The sequence below is a fragment of the Physella acuta genome, unplaced genomic scaffold (assembly GCF_028476545.2).
Source record: "Physella acuta isolate Inbredline_101_S28 unplaced genomic scaffold, ASM2847654v3 ptg002231l, whole genome shotgun sequence".
Lineage (NCBI taxonomy): Eukaryota > Metazoa > Mollusca > Gastropoda > Physidae > Physella > Physella acuta.
This window is the reverse complement of record NW_026733731.1, coordinates 14766-31780: the sequence shown is the minus strand read 5'-3', so window position 1 is coordinate 31780 and position 17015 is coordinate 14766. Positions and strand designations below refer to the sequence as shown.

The 17015-nt window shown below is 31.1% G+C and overlaps 1 protein-coding gene and 1 long non-coding RNA gene across 2 annotated transcripts; both read right to left on the bottom strand.

The window, feature by feature from the left end:
* Positions 1 to 1276: 1276 nt before the first annotated feature.
* LOC131932617 (uncharacterized) lies at positions 1277 to 2477 on the bottom strand. The gene is made up of 3 exons (XR_009384644.1): positions 2349 to 2477; positions 1987 to 2011; positions 1277 to 1362 (listed from the first exon to the last, which is right to left on the bottom strand). It is a non-coding gene; the product is annotated as an uncharacterized LOC131932617 (long non-coding RNA).
* Positions 2478 to 2918: 441 nt separating this feature from the next.
* Positions 2919 to 16767, bottom strand: LOC131932619 (versican core protein). Its single transcript, XM_059289552.1, has 18 exons — positions 16549 to 16767; positions 16228 to 16351; positions 14644 to 14804; positions 14353 to 14408; positions 10548 to 10639; positions 10099 to 10395; positions 9811 to 9968; positions 9612 to 9667; positions 9358 to 9449; positions 7527 to 8324; positions 6991 to 7157; positions 6493 to 6548; positions 5991 to 6082; positions 5012 to 5152; positions 4316 to 4476; positions 4091 to 4146; positions 3519 to 3610; positions 2919 to 3070 (listed from the first exon to the last, which is right to left on the bottom strand). Exons 2-18 carry the CDS (start codon positions 16298 to 16300, stop codon positions 2919 to 2921), a joined length of 2700 nt encoding a protein of 899 aa, XP_059145535.1. The 5' UTR covers positions 16301 to 16351; positions 16549 to 16767.
* Positions 16768 to 17015: the final 248 nt, after the last annotated feature.

Genomic DNA, 17015 nt, shown 5'->3' with positions numbered 1-17015 from the left:
TATGGAAACTACATTTCCTTGATCAGCAAATCAGTGATGCATATATTGAAAAATATGTACTATTACATAAAATCAAACAAATTACAGAACATTAAATAAAAAACAAGTCAACGAACTTAATATATTTGTTTGCGTCCACTTAGTATACTGCTACTTAGCTGATTAAATAACAATATATAAGTTCATAAGATTATTTGATCTCACATTAAAACAATTCTGTGCTTATTTTAATCATTTCATTTTGCTAGGGTTAATCAAATTTGTAAGATGGTAATTAAAAAATATTCTAGTGATTACAGATTTCACTTCATTGATGCAATAACCTACAATCATTTGACACCTTTAATGACTTTTTTATGACTTTTATTGTGTGTTATTGTTCTTTGACAGGATATAATTTTCATTTATTCTTGATATCTGTTATTTCGGGAACAACATTTTTTCTTTAAATAATCTGTTACAAAAAATAATGGACATTGTTATTTTTAATAAATAAAGTTTACATTATCGATGCGCGCTTGCAACACAATATTATTATAAAATGTTAGAAAACGCTATAACGAGACACAACAAGTAAGATATTTTATTGAAAATCTTTAGTAGCTTGCCCCCTTAAGTTGTCGATATTTTTGTAACGATGACGTTGTCGAGTTGCAGAATGTGACCACTAACCTGAACTCTTAAGTTCGAATCCTTGAGTCCACCCAGCTCTAATGGGTACTCGACTAAAGCGAGGTAAAGTAATTCTGCTGACCGTACTATTACTTCATATGCCAAGGTCGCAGAAACAGGGGGAACTCTACTGCATTTGCCAAATGGACTACATATCCTAAATACAAAGTATTGCTTAACCAATGTGTCCCATTACATTTGAAATTGAAACAGTGAGACGGGACGCAAACAGTAACACGAAATGATTCAGTCTTTTATGTATGTACATTGTTTAAACTTAAAACAATTGAATCTGTAGAGTAAACAAACAAGAACTTATTCAACCTGTGATTCACTCAGGTTACCAATTTAAGTTAAACCGAACCCAATCTTTACTAAAAAGACACTACTGGTTTTTAAAACCGTGGGCTAGGAGAAGTGAACAATTTTCAAACCTGCGCTACTAAAATCGCAAGAAAAAAGCAATCTTTTTTATTACAGAATCAATCTTTAAACAACCTATTTAGTTGACCATTTCATTGTCGGATATATAGCGAAACTGTTTTTATAGAATGTGTAATAAAAAAAAAGTTAAATAACCACAGAGTTGTTAATTTCCTACTTACATTCAACAATATCTAATCCATGAAGATGAGTTCAATTTGGCTTTGATCATCGCTCCTTTGAAAATCAGCCTGCTCTTCCGATTTTCTAAATATATTTTTATCGTCTATATACACATAACATATGTTTATATAGTTCCTTTCTATATATATATATATATATATAGTATATATTATATATAATATATATATAAATATATATATATATCCCTCTATTTCTCTATCTCTTTCTCCCAGTTTGTTGCTAAATTTAAAAAGCTGCAATTTTTATTAATTTGATGCTTCTTTTTTTGCATCATCGAAAATATACTTTTCATGACATTTTGTTAAAAATATAAATTATATAGATAAACAATTATTTTCAAACTCGTAACGATTGAAATTGTATCATAAGTATTGCCTTCTAATCATAATACTTGTAAGGTAATAAAAGGCATTTGATTAAATAAATTATATTGAGAAACAATTCTTGAAAACATTGTTCCTTTAGTTAACGTGTGCAGTTTTATAATCAATTATATTTATGTAATTTTTACCAAACAAAAAAAAACATATACACAACACTTTTTAAAACACTCGTCACAACAAAAATATATGTGACTAATTACCAGAGGCAACACAAAACATGTGTATGAGTGTATTATGATAAACTTAGCGATTTGAGTGCCAAGATGTATTATCAAAATACACGCAATACTTGAATGTAACTTACCTTATAGTTCGCTTTAGTTGTCGCACTAAAAAAAAAAATAAACTGTTAACAATCGAGTAACAGTTGATCTATAAAAAAATATTGTTTATTTCTTATGTATAGCACTATCAGATAAAATTGCTAACAAAGCAATAAATATACGTTTTATATATATATTTATTTATATGTTTATATATATATATATATATATATATATATATATATATATATATATATATATATATATATATATATATATATATTCATATAATTATATATATAAAAATACGCCAAACATTGTTAAGATAACTTTATATGATGTCTACATAAATCAAAATCCATTGATCAAATTATAGACTACAATTTTAAAACGTTAGACTCACCTTTCCTATAATGCCAGGCAAAACCAGCGACAAGTACAAGATAAGAACCAGGATGAGTGGTGTTGTGAAGACCGCGGAATCAAATCCGCTTGAGTCTTGTAAACCCAACTTTACCGGCTACAGGATAAGGATTGCCTAAAAGTAAAAATTAATTAGTGTATTACTTCAGATAAATACAATTGCCTCCTGAATACTTATATATATATAATATATATATATATATATATATATATATATATATATATATATATATATATATATAATATAATATATACATATACATTATACATATACATATCATACATACTAAATATGTATATATATATATATATATATATATATATATATATATATATATATATATATATAATACTTATAGATATTTTTCGTTTTCTTATTTAGTTGATTTATTTTATCTAATGATTGAGCTATTCAAAATGAATAAAAACAATTCAAAAATCGTCAAGGTTTAACAATATCATTTTAATTTGGGCTGCCGAAATAAATATAAATATAGTTTGATATTTAAAAAAAAAAGAAAGAAATGTATGCAGTTATTGAAATATTGTATTAATGTGAAAACCTACGGTCGTTTATGGTTGTTACTACGTCTCTACCGGTGGGGATACCAAGGCCAACATATGTAGCCTGGCTATCAGGGGAGACAACTCTCTCACACACAAAGTTCATCTTTGTTGAGCAGCTGTAATCGTGCCAGTTATCTGTTCATATAAAGTTCATTCTAAGACCACGTACTATTGCTCACTTATATAACACTATCAAACTATCGAACAAATCATTAACGATACATTTATACTTGTACAATTGTTTAAAAATTATTTTATAATTTATATGCTAGGAGTTTAGAATAACTATGCTATTCAAATAAATCCCGTATTTTCTATTTCAGCTGTTGATTTACTATGAATATTTCAGTGTTCAACTGTTTTGCTATAACTGTTAAAATGTCTTTTTTAAAAATTCAAATCATAATGCTCACTGCATTTTTACAAATATTATCACAAAAGGCTTTGATATAGCCGTTTTTTATGAACGTTTGCTATGAATAGAGTTAAATGTTAAATTCGATTCTTGCATCACTTAGCTCGAACGTTCCAAAAAAAAAAAAAAAAACAACACATACAAATAAAAAACAAACAAAAACTTCACCAAACGTGTGAGCAACAACACAATCTTCTCCACTTCTACCAGGCTGATCAACGTCCCATCGTGTGAGATTCATGGCAGTCTTATCAACCCACCTGGTAAACGATTGTATTCTTCTATTGTAACCTTACTTTATAATAATAGCTAGCAAAAACTAATTATAAGATAATTCAATTAATTCTTATCTTTATATATATATATATATATATATATATATATATATATATATATATATATATATATATATATATATATATATATAGTTATTTATTTATTTATTTGTTTATTTATGTGTGTATTTATTTATTAATTTAGTTGTGTATTTTATTTTATTTATTTATATATTTATAAGCATGAATATTTAATATAATATATATATATTATGTTAAAGAATTAAAAAAAATATATATATATTATATTATATTATATATATATATATATATATATATATATATATATATAGAGAGAGAGAGAGAGAGAGAGAGAGAGAGAGAGAGAGAGAGAGAGAGATAGATAGAGAGAGAGAGAGAGAGATAGATAGAAAGAGACAGAGAGTGAGAGTGAGATTCACTTACATCCATGAGTCGTTATATGTCTGTAAATATAAACCTATCCACACATAACTCAGACCCTAAGAAAAACAAACAATGTTTGTATTCGAACCAGATGTAATCATCTCATCAGAATAATCAATGTAAAGTTTATAACGTATCTTTATGCATGCTAATATGTTTAAAATAACACGCATAGTATACGGAGATTAGGTTTAAAATTCGTTTCTTAATAAAGATGTAGGCTACCTGACGGTTCAGAAAGTTTATCTCTTCTTGTGTGTTTAATATGACGAGGTCCGCCCTGAAACTCGAGCAAATATCCTGAGATTCCTGCCACGTTCTCTTATTCTCGTCCTTATAATAGCAGCTGCCAGCAAAGTAAAACCAATACGTGCTTGGGCATAAGTCTGCTTGTAAAATCAGTGGTAAAAATAACAATGTAATATTCTGACGTTAAAAAAAAAACAGCTATGTATAGATTTTAAATTTGTTTCTGAATTCTTAAGACCAGAAAGAAAAAATATTTACTTGCTGACCAGCCCCTTTCTTCTGATCAGTCTTTTCACATACATACCGCTTAATTAATGTTCTTTAATTATAAAGCTTTACACTTTTTTCTAAGGACGAGTTTTAAAAACTTGGGACAATTGAAACTTCTTTTACTATTCAGGTTACTATTTAATGGCATTGCACATCTCTTAATTAATCGTTAATGACGATATTTAGATTTCATTTCTTATGCTTATATTTTTAGACCAATTTTAATAAGATAATAAAAAAACTGGCAAATACTGTTCTTGATTTTATACTATGGCACTAAGGAAAAAAAACGAATTAGTTATATAAAATGACATACTTTAAAAAAATACTACACATTCTATGAATAATTTTTGTTAATATTTGAAACAAAAATGTTGTAAGTATATGAAACTGTACACCCACGGTTGTTGGTAGTTCCAGCTACGTCATTGCTAGTCGGAACACCAACGTCTACATCTGGAATCTGTTCAATAGGGACTGCAGAGACAACTTTTTCGCAAAGCATTTTTTTCTCTGCCTGGCAGGAATAGTCGTGCCATTTATCTGGGAAATAAAAAAACAAAAAAAATCTTAGTCTAAGTCTCATTGCTTAGACATGGGATTGTAACAACGTTAGGCAAGTATAATCGTTACATTGATCTGGCAAATATAAAACATAATCTTAGTCTAAGTCTCATTGCTTAGAACATATACAGGTAGGAACATTTAACTAAGCAATACATTAAAAGAAATGGTACTTCTTACATAAACTTTTCGTATTTTGAACGCACTTTAATTGATACATGGAGAAAAAGATGCATGTTTAATTTAGGAATCAAAATTGATTTTGACAGAACTAGATATGCGTAATTCACACACAATATGATGCAATAATTGTGCTATTTTATTTGTTGTTCTTGCTGAATATTTAGTTTGGTCAATATACTCAGCAGTAAAAGAAAAACACGTGTCGGTCTTGCATATGGCAAACCAATATACTATCCCATATACATAAATAAAAACAGATTGTTGTATGTTTTACAAATATGGCACTACCATGTCATTACTGCTTTAAAAATAAATTAAAAAAAACCAAAAGATTGACAAGTTATAGCAGAACTCAATTACAACAAAATAATTTAAAATATAGGTAGAGTAGGATTATATATTTATTATGCTACAATACAGTTACAATAGGGACAGCGCGGCCTAACGGTAGAGAGCTAGACTGCTAACCCGGAAGTCTCGAGTTCGAATCTACATCCCTTGCCCTTATTAATCATCAGGTTCGAAAAGGGAAGTTTACAGTTATACTGTGTTAAAATTATTTTCTGGTATTATTCAATCCATTAATTTAAAGATTGAAATAGAATGAATTTAAAAGCAAGAACCGTAACTTTACCAAATGAATAAGCTACGCCACAGTCTTCGCCCGTTCTCCCAGGCTGGTCGAAATCCCAACGGACAAGTTTCATCGCTGACTGATCAACCCACCTGTAATTATAGAGGCTATAGAGATCTTTCATTGTAATCAAAACAAACCAGACTTAACTGCACAGTTATTTTATCATGTATATTAAATTAACTATATGTATTATATAAATATACATATATATAACATATATATAACATATATATATAACATTTATATAACATATATATATATATATATATATATATATATATATATATATATATATATATATATATATATATATATGTATATATATATATATATATATATGTAATACAATAAATAAAAATGTAAATATATACATACTGCCAACGATATATATATATATATATATATATATATATATATATATATATATATATATATATATATATATATATATATATATATATATATATGTAATACAATACAAATGTAAATATATACATACTGCCAACGATCGCTAAACTTGGGTTTATGTAAACCTATCCATAGATAACCAAAACCCTGGAAATGGACAAATATACATTGTATGTTAACCGGTTATTATCAACCGTTTGTATGTAAGTTACCACGACATAATGCAATACACAATGCTAAGTGCATCATTTAACAAATGTATTAAAATGTATGGGTTTTTTTTTTGTTTAAATCGAAAAAAAATTTTAAAAAATTACGCAAAATATCAGCACATGCCTGAGTTACCTAGCGATAAAATGTTTCTATGGTTTGAAACTGCTAATAACCAGGTTACCGAAATGTTAGGGGGTCATCCATTTATGACGTCCACAATTTTGTTTGGATGTTAGACCCCCCCCCCACCCCCGTTCATAAACGTCCACTTAATTCTAAATTAAAAATCCGCACACGTCAGCAAAATTCAGTTGTTCTCAGACCGCCCCCCCCCCCAATGTGTGTATGACATAAATGGGTGACCCCTTATGCTTACCTTACTGTTAAGAAAATCAATCTCTTCTTGTGAGTCTAAGATGACGAGGTTCGCCCCAAACCTTGAGCAAATTTTCTGAGATTTTCTCCAAGTTCTTTCTGTCGCGTCGAAGTAGTAGCAGCTGCCAGCAAAATAAACCCAATCCGCGCTTGGACATAAATCAGCTGCTAGTAATTTAAACATGGCAATAGTGTTAACAAGCTTTCAGAAACTTGTATTCATGAGATATATATATATATATATATATATATATATATATATATATATATATATATATATATATATATATATGTTTGCATGTATATATATATATATACATATATATATATATATATATATATATATATATATATATATATATATATATATATATATATATATATATATATATATATATATATATATATGTATATATATACATATATTTAATATATTTAAATTCTAAATTTGGCTATTAACTGTTCATATCCAGTTTGTTTATCGAACTTTGGTACTACTTATGATACTGAACGTTTCTGTAACGAAGATTATAATACCTGCTTGAATGGATGGTGTTGTCATAGTGCTTATGTTTGTAGCTGGTCTTGGTGATGTAGTTGTTGTACTTGATAGTGTTGAGGTTGATGACTTAATGGTAGTTGCTGTACTTGGTAGTGTTGAGGTTGATGTCTTAGTAGTAGTTGCTGTATTTGGTTGTGCTGCAATTGATGACTTAATGGTAGTTGCTGTACTTGTTAGTGTTGAGGTTGATGTCTTAGTATTAGTTGCTGTACTTGGTTGTGCTGCAATTGATGTCTTAGTGGTAGTTGTTGTACTTGGTAGTGCTGCGATTGATATCTTAGTAGTCGTTGCTGTACTTGGTAGTGTTGAGGTTGATGATTTAATGGTAGTAGCTGTACTTGGTAGTATTGAGGTTGATGTCTTAGTAGTAGTTGCTGTACTTGGTAGTTTTGAGGTTGATGACTTAATTGTAGTAGCTGTACTTGGTAGTATTGAGGTTGTTGTCTTAGTAGTAGTTGCTGTACTTGGTTTTGTTGAGGTTGATGTCTTAGTAGTAGTTGTTGTCCTTGGTTGTGCTGCAATTGATGTCTTAGTAGTAGTTACTGTACTTGGTTTTGTTGCTGTTGTTGTCTTTATGGTAGTTGTTGGACTGGGTAGTGTTGCGATTGATGTCTTAGTTGTAGTTTCTAGTTCACTTCGTGGTGTTGTCACAGTTCTCGTGTTTGTAGTTGCAGAACTAAGAGATGTCGTAGACCGGACAATAGGATTTGTTGTGGCCGTCTTCTTGCACACAAATGATTTACGATGAAAGCAGGGGTAATCATGCCACTTGTCTGAAATGTTCAATGTTAATAAGATTTTAATTCGATTTATGTTAATCATTTTCTGATTTTTAAATATTAAAGTATGAAATAAGAATACCTTCACGTTTATTTTATTTGACACTAGAGAAAAAATTTAAAATTTAAAATCATTAATTTTCGAAGCATTGAACTTTTGTGTAGTTTTAACCCCTCTTGTTAAGCCCGGGTTCGATTCAACTCAACAACTATTTGTGACTCATATAGTATACTTTTATTTAGTTTCACTTTCAAGGTTACAGGGTTGCCCTCGCCCTAACCGCAACAAACTTACCCTGACAACCATTCACTCCAACTTTTATACCGCATTCAGCCTTGGGATAACAATACATAAACACACCAGGGTAAACAACACTCTAGGGTAAACTCAACTCACACACGCTCTCTCCCCTAATTCTAGTTTATTCTAACCTATCTCTATCTAAGCTACAACTGACCCATAACACCTCTTTGTTCACTTTACTTTAAAATGTGTAAATTAACCAACTAAATATGTGCATAAATAAAGTTGGATTAATCTCCCCTGCATTTTAAATACTTAATTATACAACAGTAATGTAGACGGCACTTCTAGTCCGACCGATTTTGGATTTTTTTTAAATTAGATTTTATTTTACTTACATTCTACAAATAGAATAGAACCGAGTCGAAAATCGTTTTATTTTTTAGAAATCAGAGAGAAAATACTGCTTGCAGTTATTGGAGGTCAGTCATGAAATAAAGGCAATCAAGTAAAGCAATCTTACACTTAAATATAATAGTTCTTCTTCTTAACTGAGTTTGTACTCAATTTAACGCGCGGTTCTTGAAATAAAAAAATAAATAACGACTTTCGTTTTTTTCAGAAATTGTTTCAAAATTTAAAAGAAATTAGAAGCATACGATGTGATACTTATATGTGAACATTCGTCAACATGTTTTGAACGGTACTTAACTTATTAGCTTTTCATTTGATGGATTGGTGAATGGATAGACTGAAAGCAAAGATGAATAAAAAATACTCAACCAAATGAATAAGCGACTCCACAGTCTTCTCCAATACTTCCAGGCTGTCCAACGTCCCATAGTTTGAGATTCACGTCTGACTTATCAACCCACCTGAAGCACCAAACAGCAGGGATTTAGTTGACCGGTACACTTAATCATCAAGATGTATACTCAATAATCATTGTTCATTCAACTTGTATACGTTTAATAATCGATACCATTGAATAAAAATACTAATATATTTATCCAAAAAGATAAAAAAGTGCATCATACTTCCACGTATCGTTCGTCCCAGATTTGTGTAAACCAATCCACACATATTTTATGCCCTGAAAATTATATACAAATATAGCATTTCGACTCTATTTTACGAGTTAAATAGCTGGAGTGAAACATAACCATGAACATTTTGATAACAATAAGCACGCTACCAAATGTTACACAATTAAAAAAAAAATCAAAACTCAATTACTTGTTTATTTAAGAAATCAATTTCATCTTTCGAAGTGAGACTGACAAGGTTGGCGTTAAAATTAGAACAAAATGTTTGTGCTTCTTGCCATGTTTTATTAGAAGTTTGTAGGTTGTAGCACTTTCCGCCATATTTTAACCAGTCTAACCCTGGGCATTCTGAGAATAAACAATTAATAATAATAACAGCATCGGTAATGGCATTGGATGGTTATTATTAAATAGCTCGGTTATAGATCTTCACTAGTACGTGTTGTACTGAATATTTTTGAAAGGAATAATGTTATACCTGATTGACTTATGCTTGTATATGCTGGACTTGGTAGTGTTGCTTTTGATGTCTTGGTGGTAGTTGTTGGACTGGGTAGAGTTGCGACTGATGTCTTAGTGGTAGTTGTCGGACTGGGTAGTGTTGCGGTTGATGTTTTTGTTGAAGTTGGTAGTTCACTTCGTGGTGCTGTCACAGCCCTCGTGTTTGTAGTTACACGACTCATATATGTCGTAGACTGGACAATATGATTTGTTGTGGCCGTCTTCTTGCACACAAATGATTTACGATGAAAGCAGGGGTAATCATGCCACTTGTCTGAAATATTCAAGTTTTAATAAGGCTTGAATGCGAGTTATTTTATTAATTTTAGTGTTATTAAGTGTATAAGTACTAACTTGATTATAAGATTGATTGATAGATTGATTGATTGATTGATTGTAAGTACTGATGAATAACAAATACTCAACCAAATGAATAAGCGACTCCACAATCTTCTCCAATACTTCCAGGCTGACCAACGTCCCATAGTTTGAGATTCACGTCTGACTTATCTACCCACCTGAAGCACCAAACAGCAGGGATTTAGTTGACCGGTACACTTAATCATCAAGATGTATACACAATAATCATTGTTCATTCAACTTATATTGTATACGTAAAACAATCGATAAGGGACGGAGTGGTCTAGCGATAGAGATCTGGACTGCCACCCCGGTTAAAGTCAGCAGATCGTCCCTGAGTCCACCCAGCTCTGATGTGTACCTAACTCACGTTAGGGAAAGTAAAGGCGGATGGACTTAGTGCTGACCACACTATCTCTTCATATACCGAGGTCACAGAAACAAGTGAACTCTACTTCCCTTGCCTCATATACAGTCAAGTTTGAAAGAGTAACTTTACTTTTAAAACAATCGATACAATTAAATTTAAATTGAGAACTAATATATTTATTTAGGAAGATAAAAAATTGCATCATACTTCCACGTATCGTTCGTCCCAGATTTGTGTAAACCAATCCACACATATTTTATGCCCTGAAAATTAAATACAAACATAACATTACAACTCTATTTTAGGAAATAACTAGCTGAAGTCAAACATAAACATGAACATAATAATAACAATGATCACACTACCAAATGTAATACACAAATAAAAAAAATCAAAACTCCATTACTTGTTTATTTAGGAAATCAATTTCATCTTTCGAAGTGAGACTGACAAGGTTGGCGTCAAAATTAGAACAAAACGTTTGTGCTTCTAGCCATGTTTTATTAGAAGTGTGTAGGTTGTAGCACTTTCCGCCATATTTTAACCAGTCTAACCCTGGGCATTCTGAGAATAAACAATTAATAATTGATAATATAACAGCATCGGTAATGGAATTGGATGGTTATTATTAAATAGCTTGGTTATAGATCTTCACTAGTACGTTTTGTACTGAATGTTTTTGCAAGGAATAGTGTAATACCTGATTGACTTATGCTTGTATATTCTGGACTTGGTAGTGTTGCGATTGATGTCTTAGTGGTCGTCATTGGACTGGGTAGTGTTGCGGTTGATGTCTTAGTTGCAGTTGCTAGTTCACTTCGTGGTTCTGTCAACGCCCTCGTGTTTGTAGTTGCAGGACTCAGAGATGTCTTCCAGCGGATAATAGGAAGTGCTACGGCCGCCTTCTTGCACACAAATGATTTACGATGGAAGCAGGGGTAATCATGCCACTTGTCTGAAATATTGAAATTTCAATACGGCTTTGATTCGAGTTATTTCATTAATTTTTTGAGTTATTAAATGTACAAGTACTACCTTGATTAATGGATTGAAAGATAGATAGATTGATTGATTGATTGTAAGTAACGATGAATAACAAATACTCAACCAAATGAATAAGCGACTCCACAGTCTTCTCCAATACTACCAGGCTGTCCAACGTCCCATAGTTTGAGATTCACGTCTGACTTATCAACCCACCTGAAGCACCAAACAGCAGGGATTTAGTTGACTGGTACACTTAATCATCAAGATGTATACACAATAATCATTGTTTATGCAACTTATATTGTATATATTAAACAATCGATACAATTGCATTTAAATTAAGAACTAATATATTTATTTAGGAAGATAAAAAAGTGCATCATACTTCCAGGTATCGTTCGTCCCAGATTTGTGTAAACCAATCCACACATATTTTATGCCCTGAAAATTAAATACAAACATAACATTACGACTCTATTTTAGGAGTTAACTAGCTGGAGTGAAACTTAACTATGAATATTTTGATAACAATGAACACGCTAACGCATGTAACAAACAATTTAAAAAATCAAAACTCAATTACTTGTTTATTTAAGAAAGCTATTTCATCTTTCGAAGTGAGACTGACAAGGTTGGCGTCAAAATTAGAACAAAATGTTTGTGCTTCTTGCCATGTTTTAGTAGAATTTTGTAGATTGTAGCACTTTCCGCCATATTTTAACCAATCTGACCCTGGGCATTCTGAGAATAAAGAATTAATAATTGCAGATATATATATATATATATATATATATATATATATATATATATATATATATATAAACACAATCCATTTGAAGATATGATTGCAGTTCGTTAAGGTGATTCATATGTTTAATAGATTGAATCTACATAATTAATAAATAACGTGCAGTAACGTTTGGAGGCCTATAAAGCAAAGTTCATGTTTTGGAACATATATATATATATATATATATATATATATATATATATATATATATATATATATATATATATATATATATATATATATATATATATATGATCCATACGATCAGACGGAGTAGAGTTTAGATGTTTCCTGACCTCGCATAGAAAGGTAATGAATGTTAAATCTATACCAAGTCGTTTTTGCAATTCCTAGCGTGAGTCAGGTACCAAGTAGAGCTGGGTGGACTTGTGGAATATGTACAGTCACTGACCGAACAGTGATCCGAACTAGAGACCTACGTGCTAGCTATCGATTGTTTTATCTCTTTTGACAGACAGCTCAGTTTTGACAGCATATAGGCCTACCTATATACATAAGCTTATATAAATAAATTGTGTGGTAAAGTTCAATACAAACTACTTTTAGATTTCATATTTTTTTCAATCAAATGCAAAGCGTCGACGGTACAGGAATGGTTTTTTTTGTTTGTTTTATTTTTTTTTAACCGATCGAAGAAAAGTGCATGATATAATTTGTGAAACGACTGATACGTAAAAAGTACTAATTAAACTTGGTGTGACATTTTGACGAGTGATTTTGCGCTATTACATACGTTGTTTCGTGATTTGAGAAGCTTGGGGTACAACCATGGATATCAAATCAATGTATAACTTCTACTATTCGAAGTAACAGCATCGGAATTGGAATTTGATGGTTATTATTGAATAGCTTAGTTATCGATCTTCACTAGTACGTGTTGTACTGAATGTTTTTGTAAGGAATAATGTTATACCTGATTGACTTATGCTTGTGTATGCTGGACTTCGTAGTGTTGCGATTGACGTCTTAATAGTAGTTGTTGGATTGGGTAGAGTTGCGATTGATGTCTTAGTGGTAGTTGTCGGACTGGGTAGTGTTGCGGTTGATGTCTTAGTGGTAGTAGTTGGTCTGGGTAGAGTTGCGATTGCTGTCTTAGTGGTAGTTGTTGGACTTGGTAGTGTTGCGGTTGATGTCTTAGTTGTAGTTGCCAGTTCACTTCGTGGTGTCGTCACAGCCCTCGTGTTTGTAGCCGCAGGACTGAGATATTTCTTCCACAGGATAAGAGGAATTGCTCTGGCCGCCTTCTTGCACACAAATGATTTACGATGGAAGCAGGGGTAATCATGCCACTTGTCTGAAATGTTGAAGTTTTAATAAGGCTTGAATGCGAGTTATTTTATTCGTTTTTGTGTGTGATAAACAAAGTAATATCTTGATTAACAGATTTTTGATTGAAAGATAGATAGATTGATTGATTGATTGTAAGTAAAGATGAATAACAAATACTCAACCAAATGAATAAGCGACTCCACAGTCTTCTTCAATACTTCCAGGCTGACCAACGTCCCATAGTTTGAGATTCACGTCTGATTTATCAACCCACCTGAAGTACCAAAAAGCAGGGATTTAGTTGACTGGTACACTTAAACATCAAGATGTATACACTATAATCATTGTTCATTCAGCGTATGTACGTAAACGTATCTTCTAAGTTAAATAACAACACTTAAAATGTATTCAAGTTATACACAAGTGCAACATACTTCCATGTTTCATTCGTCCCAGTTTTATATAAACCAATCCATACATTTTCTATACCCTGAAAATAATAATTTCACATTATTTAATGATTGACATTTTTTTTTTATTTCATTATAATGAACTTACTTAAAATTATAAGATTCTAAATTTAGCATGACATGAAAAACCGCATTGGCAAACGTCGCACGTGTCTGCGTCAAATAACTGAAGTCAAACTTAACTAATAAATATTGAAACCAATTATTAGGCTTCAAAAAGTTCCACAAGTTAATAAGTAATCAAAACTCAAATACCTGTTCGTTTAAGAAGTCAACTTCATCTCTGGATGTAAGACTGACGAGGTTGGCGCCAATATTAGAACAAAATGTTTGTGCTTCTTCCCATGATTTTTTTACTGTCATTTGTAGGTTGTAGCACTGTCCAGCATAATGTAACCAACCATACCCTTGGCACACTAAAAATAAACAAGTAGGAAATGCAGACAAATTGTTCGCAAACGTTCAGTCTATTCGACGATTAAATGGGGTCGGCGTGGTCGAGTCGGTAAAGCTCATGGTTGCTAAACCGAAAAGTCTCGAGTTCGGGCAGATGAGGCTCGTTAGCTGGGGACAGCCACTCTTCTAGGAGAGACAACTCCAAAATCAGACAAGTGCTGCCTATGGTAGCAAATCCAAAAAGAAAAGCAGGCTGAAATCGGAGTCAATGGCCTCAATGGCGCATAACCAGTTAAGGCGTAGTCGAGTCGGCAACAAAAACTCATGGTAGATAAATTCGAAAAAAAAAGTCTCGAGTTCAAACCCTCGGGCAGATAAGGCTCGATTTCTTCCAACACTAAAAATTAAGAACGAAGAAGAAGAAAAAGAACACGGTTAAATAACGCATATTTTGAACAGGGTTGAGTTTATGAAATGAATAAATAACATATACATTAACGTTTGAAGGCCTCTTATCAATCTCCAATTTCAGAATAAATGATTCGTATTGCAGATGAAGAAAGTGGGGTAAGAACAGAGTTGAATGGACACCTGAACGTTTTCGCAATCCGAACATTTATCCGAAATCAAGAAAATCGGGCTAGCTTTCGAACACTTTATCTCTTGGCCATATGGTCTCGTTGTGAAAGCTTATGTGCATGTAGGCCTATTCAAGTTGATATAAATAAATTGTTTATTAGGCCTACCCCGATTTTTATATAACACATTATTTGAATAAAATGAGGAATTTCAACGGTATAGGAATTAGTTGCTTTTTTACAGATCGGAAGAAGTGAGCTTGATAATTTTTGAATGGACTGAAATGTAAGACAAACATCTTGGTGAAAACAGTGAGACGTGTGGATGATAAAAATGCGCTCGATTACGTAAGACGTGTGTTGGTGATTCAAATGCCTGGGACATAGTCAGAAATATCAAAATACTTTATTCTATAAAGTTTATAGATTCGATTATTCGTGTTACCTGTGTCGAAGATGGAATTTACAGATATTCTGACTAGTAATTTGTAAAAATGAACTTCCATTAGAACTTACCGCAAGACACTATTTATTCATAAACATACAGTATGCATATATATATATATATATATATATATATATATATATATATATATATATATATATATATATATATATATATATAACGATCTGTGTCTGTGCTACAGTGTATGTGTGAAAATACTTGTAATTCATTTTATTATTACATTTACTAGGTAATATAAGAAAATATATAAAAAGCATACAAACACACACACACACACACATATATATATATATATATATATATATATATATATATATATATATATATATATATATATATATATACTAGCTGCATATATATATATATATACAAGTGTATATAGACAGAAAATGTTCTAACTGTAGATATTTATGTCCCTTTGATAAGTGGCCGTGATCCATAGACTGCACATCAAATAAATTAAGATTCCCATGCTCCTTAGCGTTGTTGTAGTGAGCTTCTATGTCACTTGAAAGCAGGTTACCTAATGGAAGGACATTATCTTTACCAATGCAGCTTTTATAAACGTGTGATATTTTTTACCGCACTAACCTATATAAACAGGTGGAAATAGTTTAAGTACTTTAACACTGCATAATCTATAATATCAACCAACATTAACATTTTTTAATAATTTTGAATTTCGTATGTAAAATATATTTAGCAAGATTTTATGCTTACGTCTGTTGAAATGTGAATTCAATTTCAATACTCCATAAAAGTAGTGTTATCAAAATCAAACTACTCACATTTAGATTAAAGTTTAATGAGCTAAACAAAGATGTTATTATTTATTCCATAGTACCACAAACACTATAACTCTCAGCAAAGTAAATTGAAAGAAACGTAATTTGTCAGTATGCTTTGTATTTTATAAGCGAAACCGGATCTGAAACGAGGTCAGCTAAAAGCCTAATTAAAATAGATTTCATGATAACGTGCATTAAATAATAGCTGCTGAAACTACGATTTAAAAAGTAACTTGAAAGACTAGTGGTTTCCCACATTAAAATCATAAAATAAAACAAAAAGGTTTGCTACACACTATAAGTACGACAATCTTCCCGTAACACATCTTTTTAAACTGCAAATTACATTCAAGCTTAATGCTGCATTAAAGAAAATCGCATATCAGCTATATGTTATTA

Excerpts from the sequence above, each read along its gene's own strand:
- LOC131932619 (XM_059289552.1), bottom strand. The coding sequence starts at position 16,300 with ATGGGAATCTTAATTTATTTGATGTGCAGTCTATGGATCACGGCCACT. Across the intron at positions 8,325-9,357 it reads TGGAGTCGCTTATTCATTTG|ACAAGTGGCATGATTACCCC; the intron begins GTTGAGTATTTT and ends TGAACATTTCAG. Across the intron at positions 6,083-6,492 it reads AAGTTTAGCGATCGTTGGCA|GTGGGTTGATCAGTCAGCGA; the intron begins GTATGTATATAT and ends CTATAATTACAG.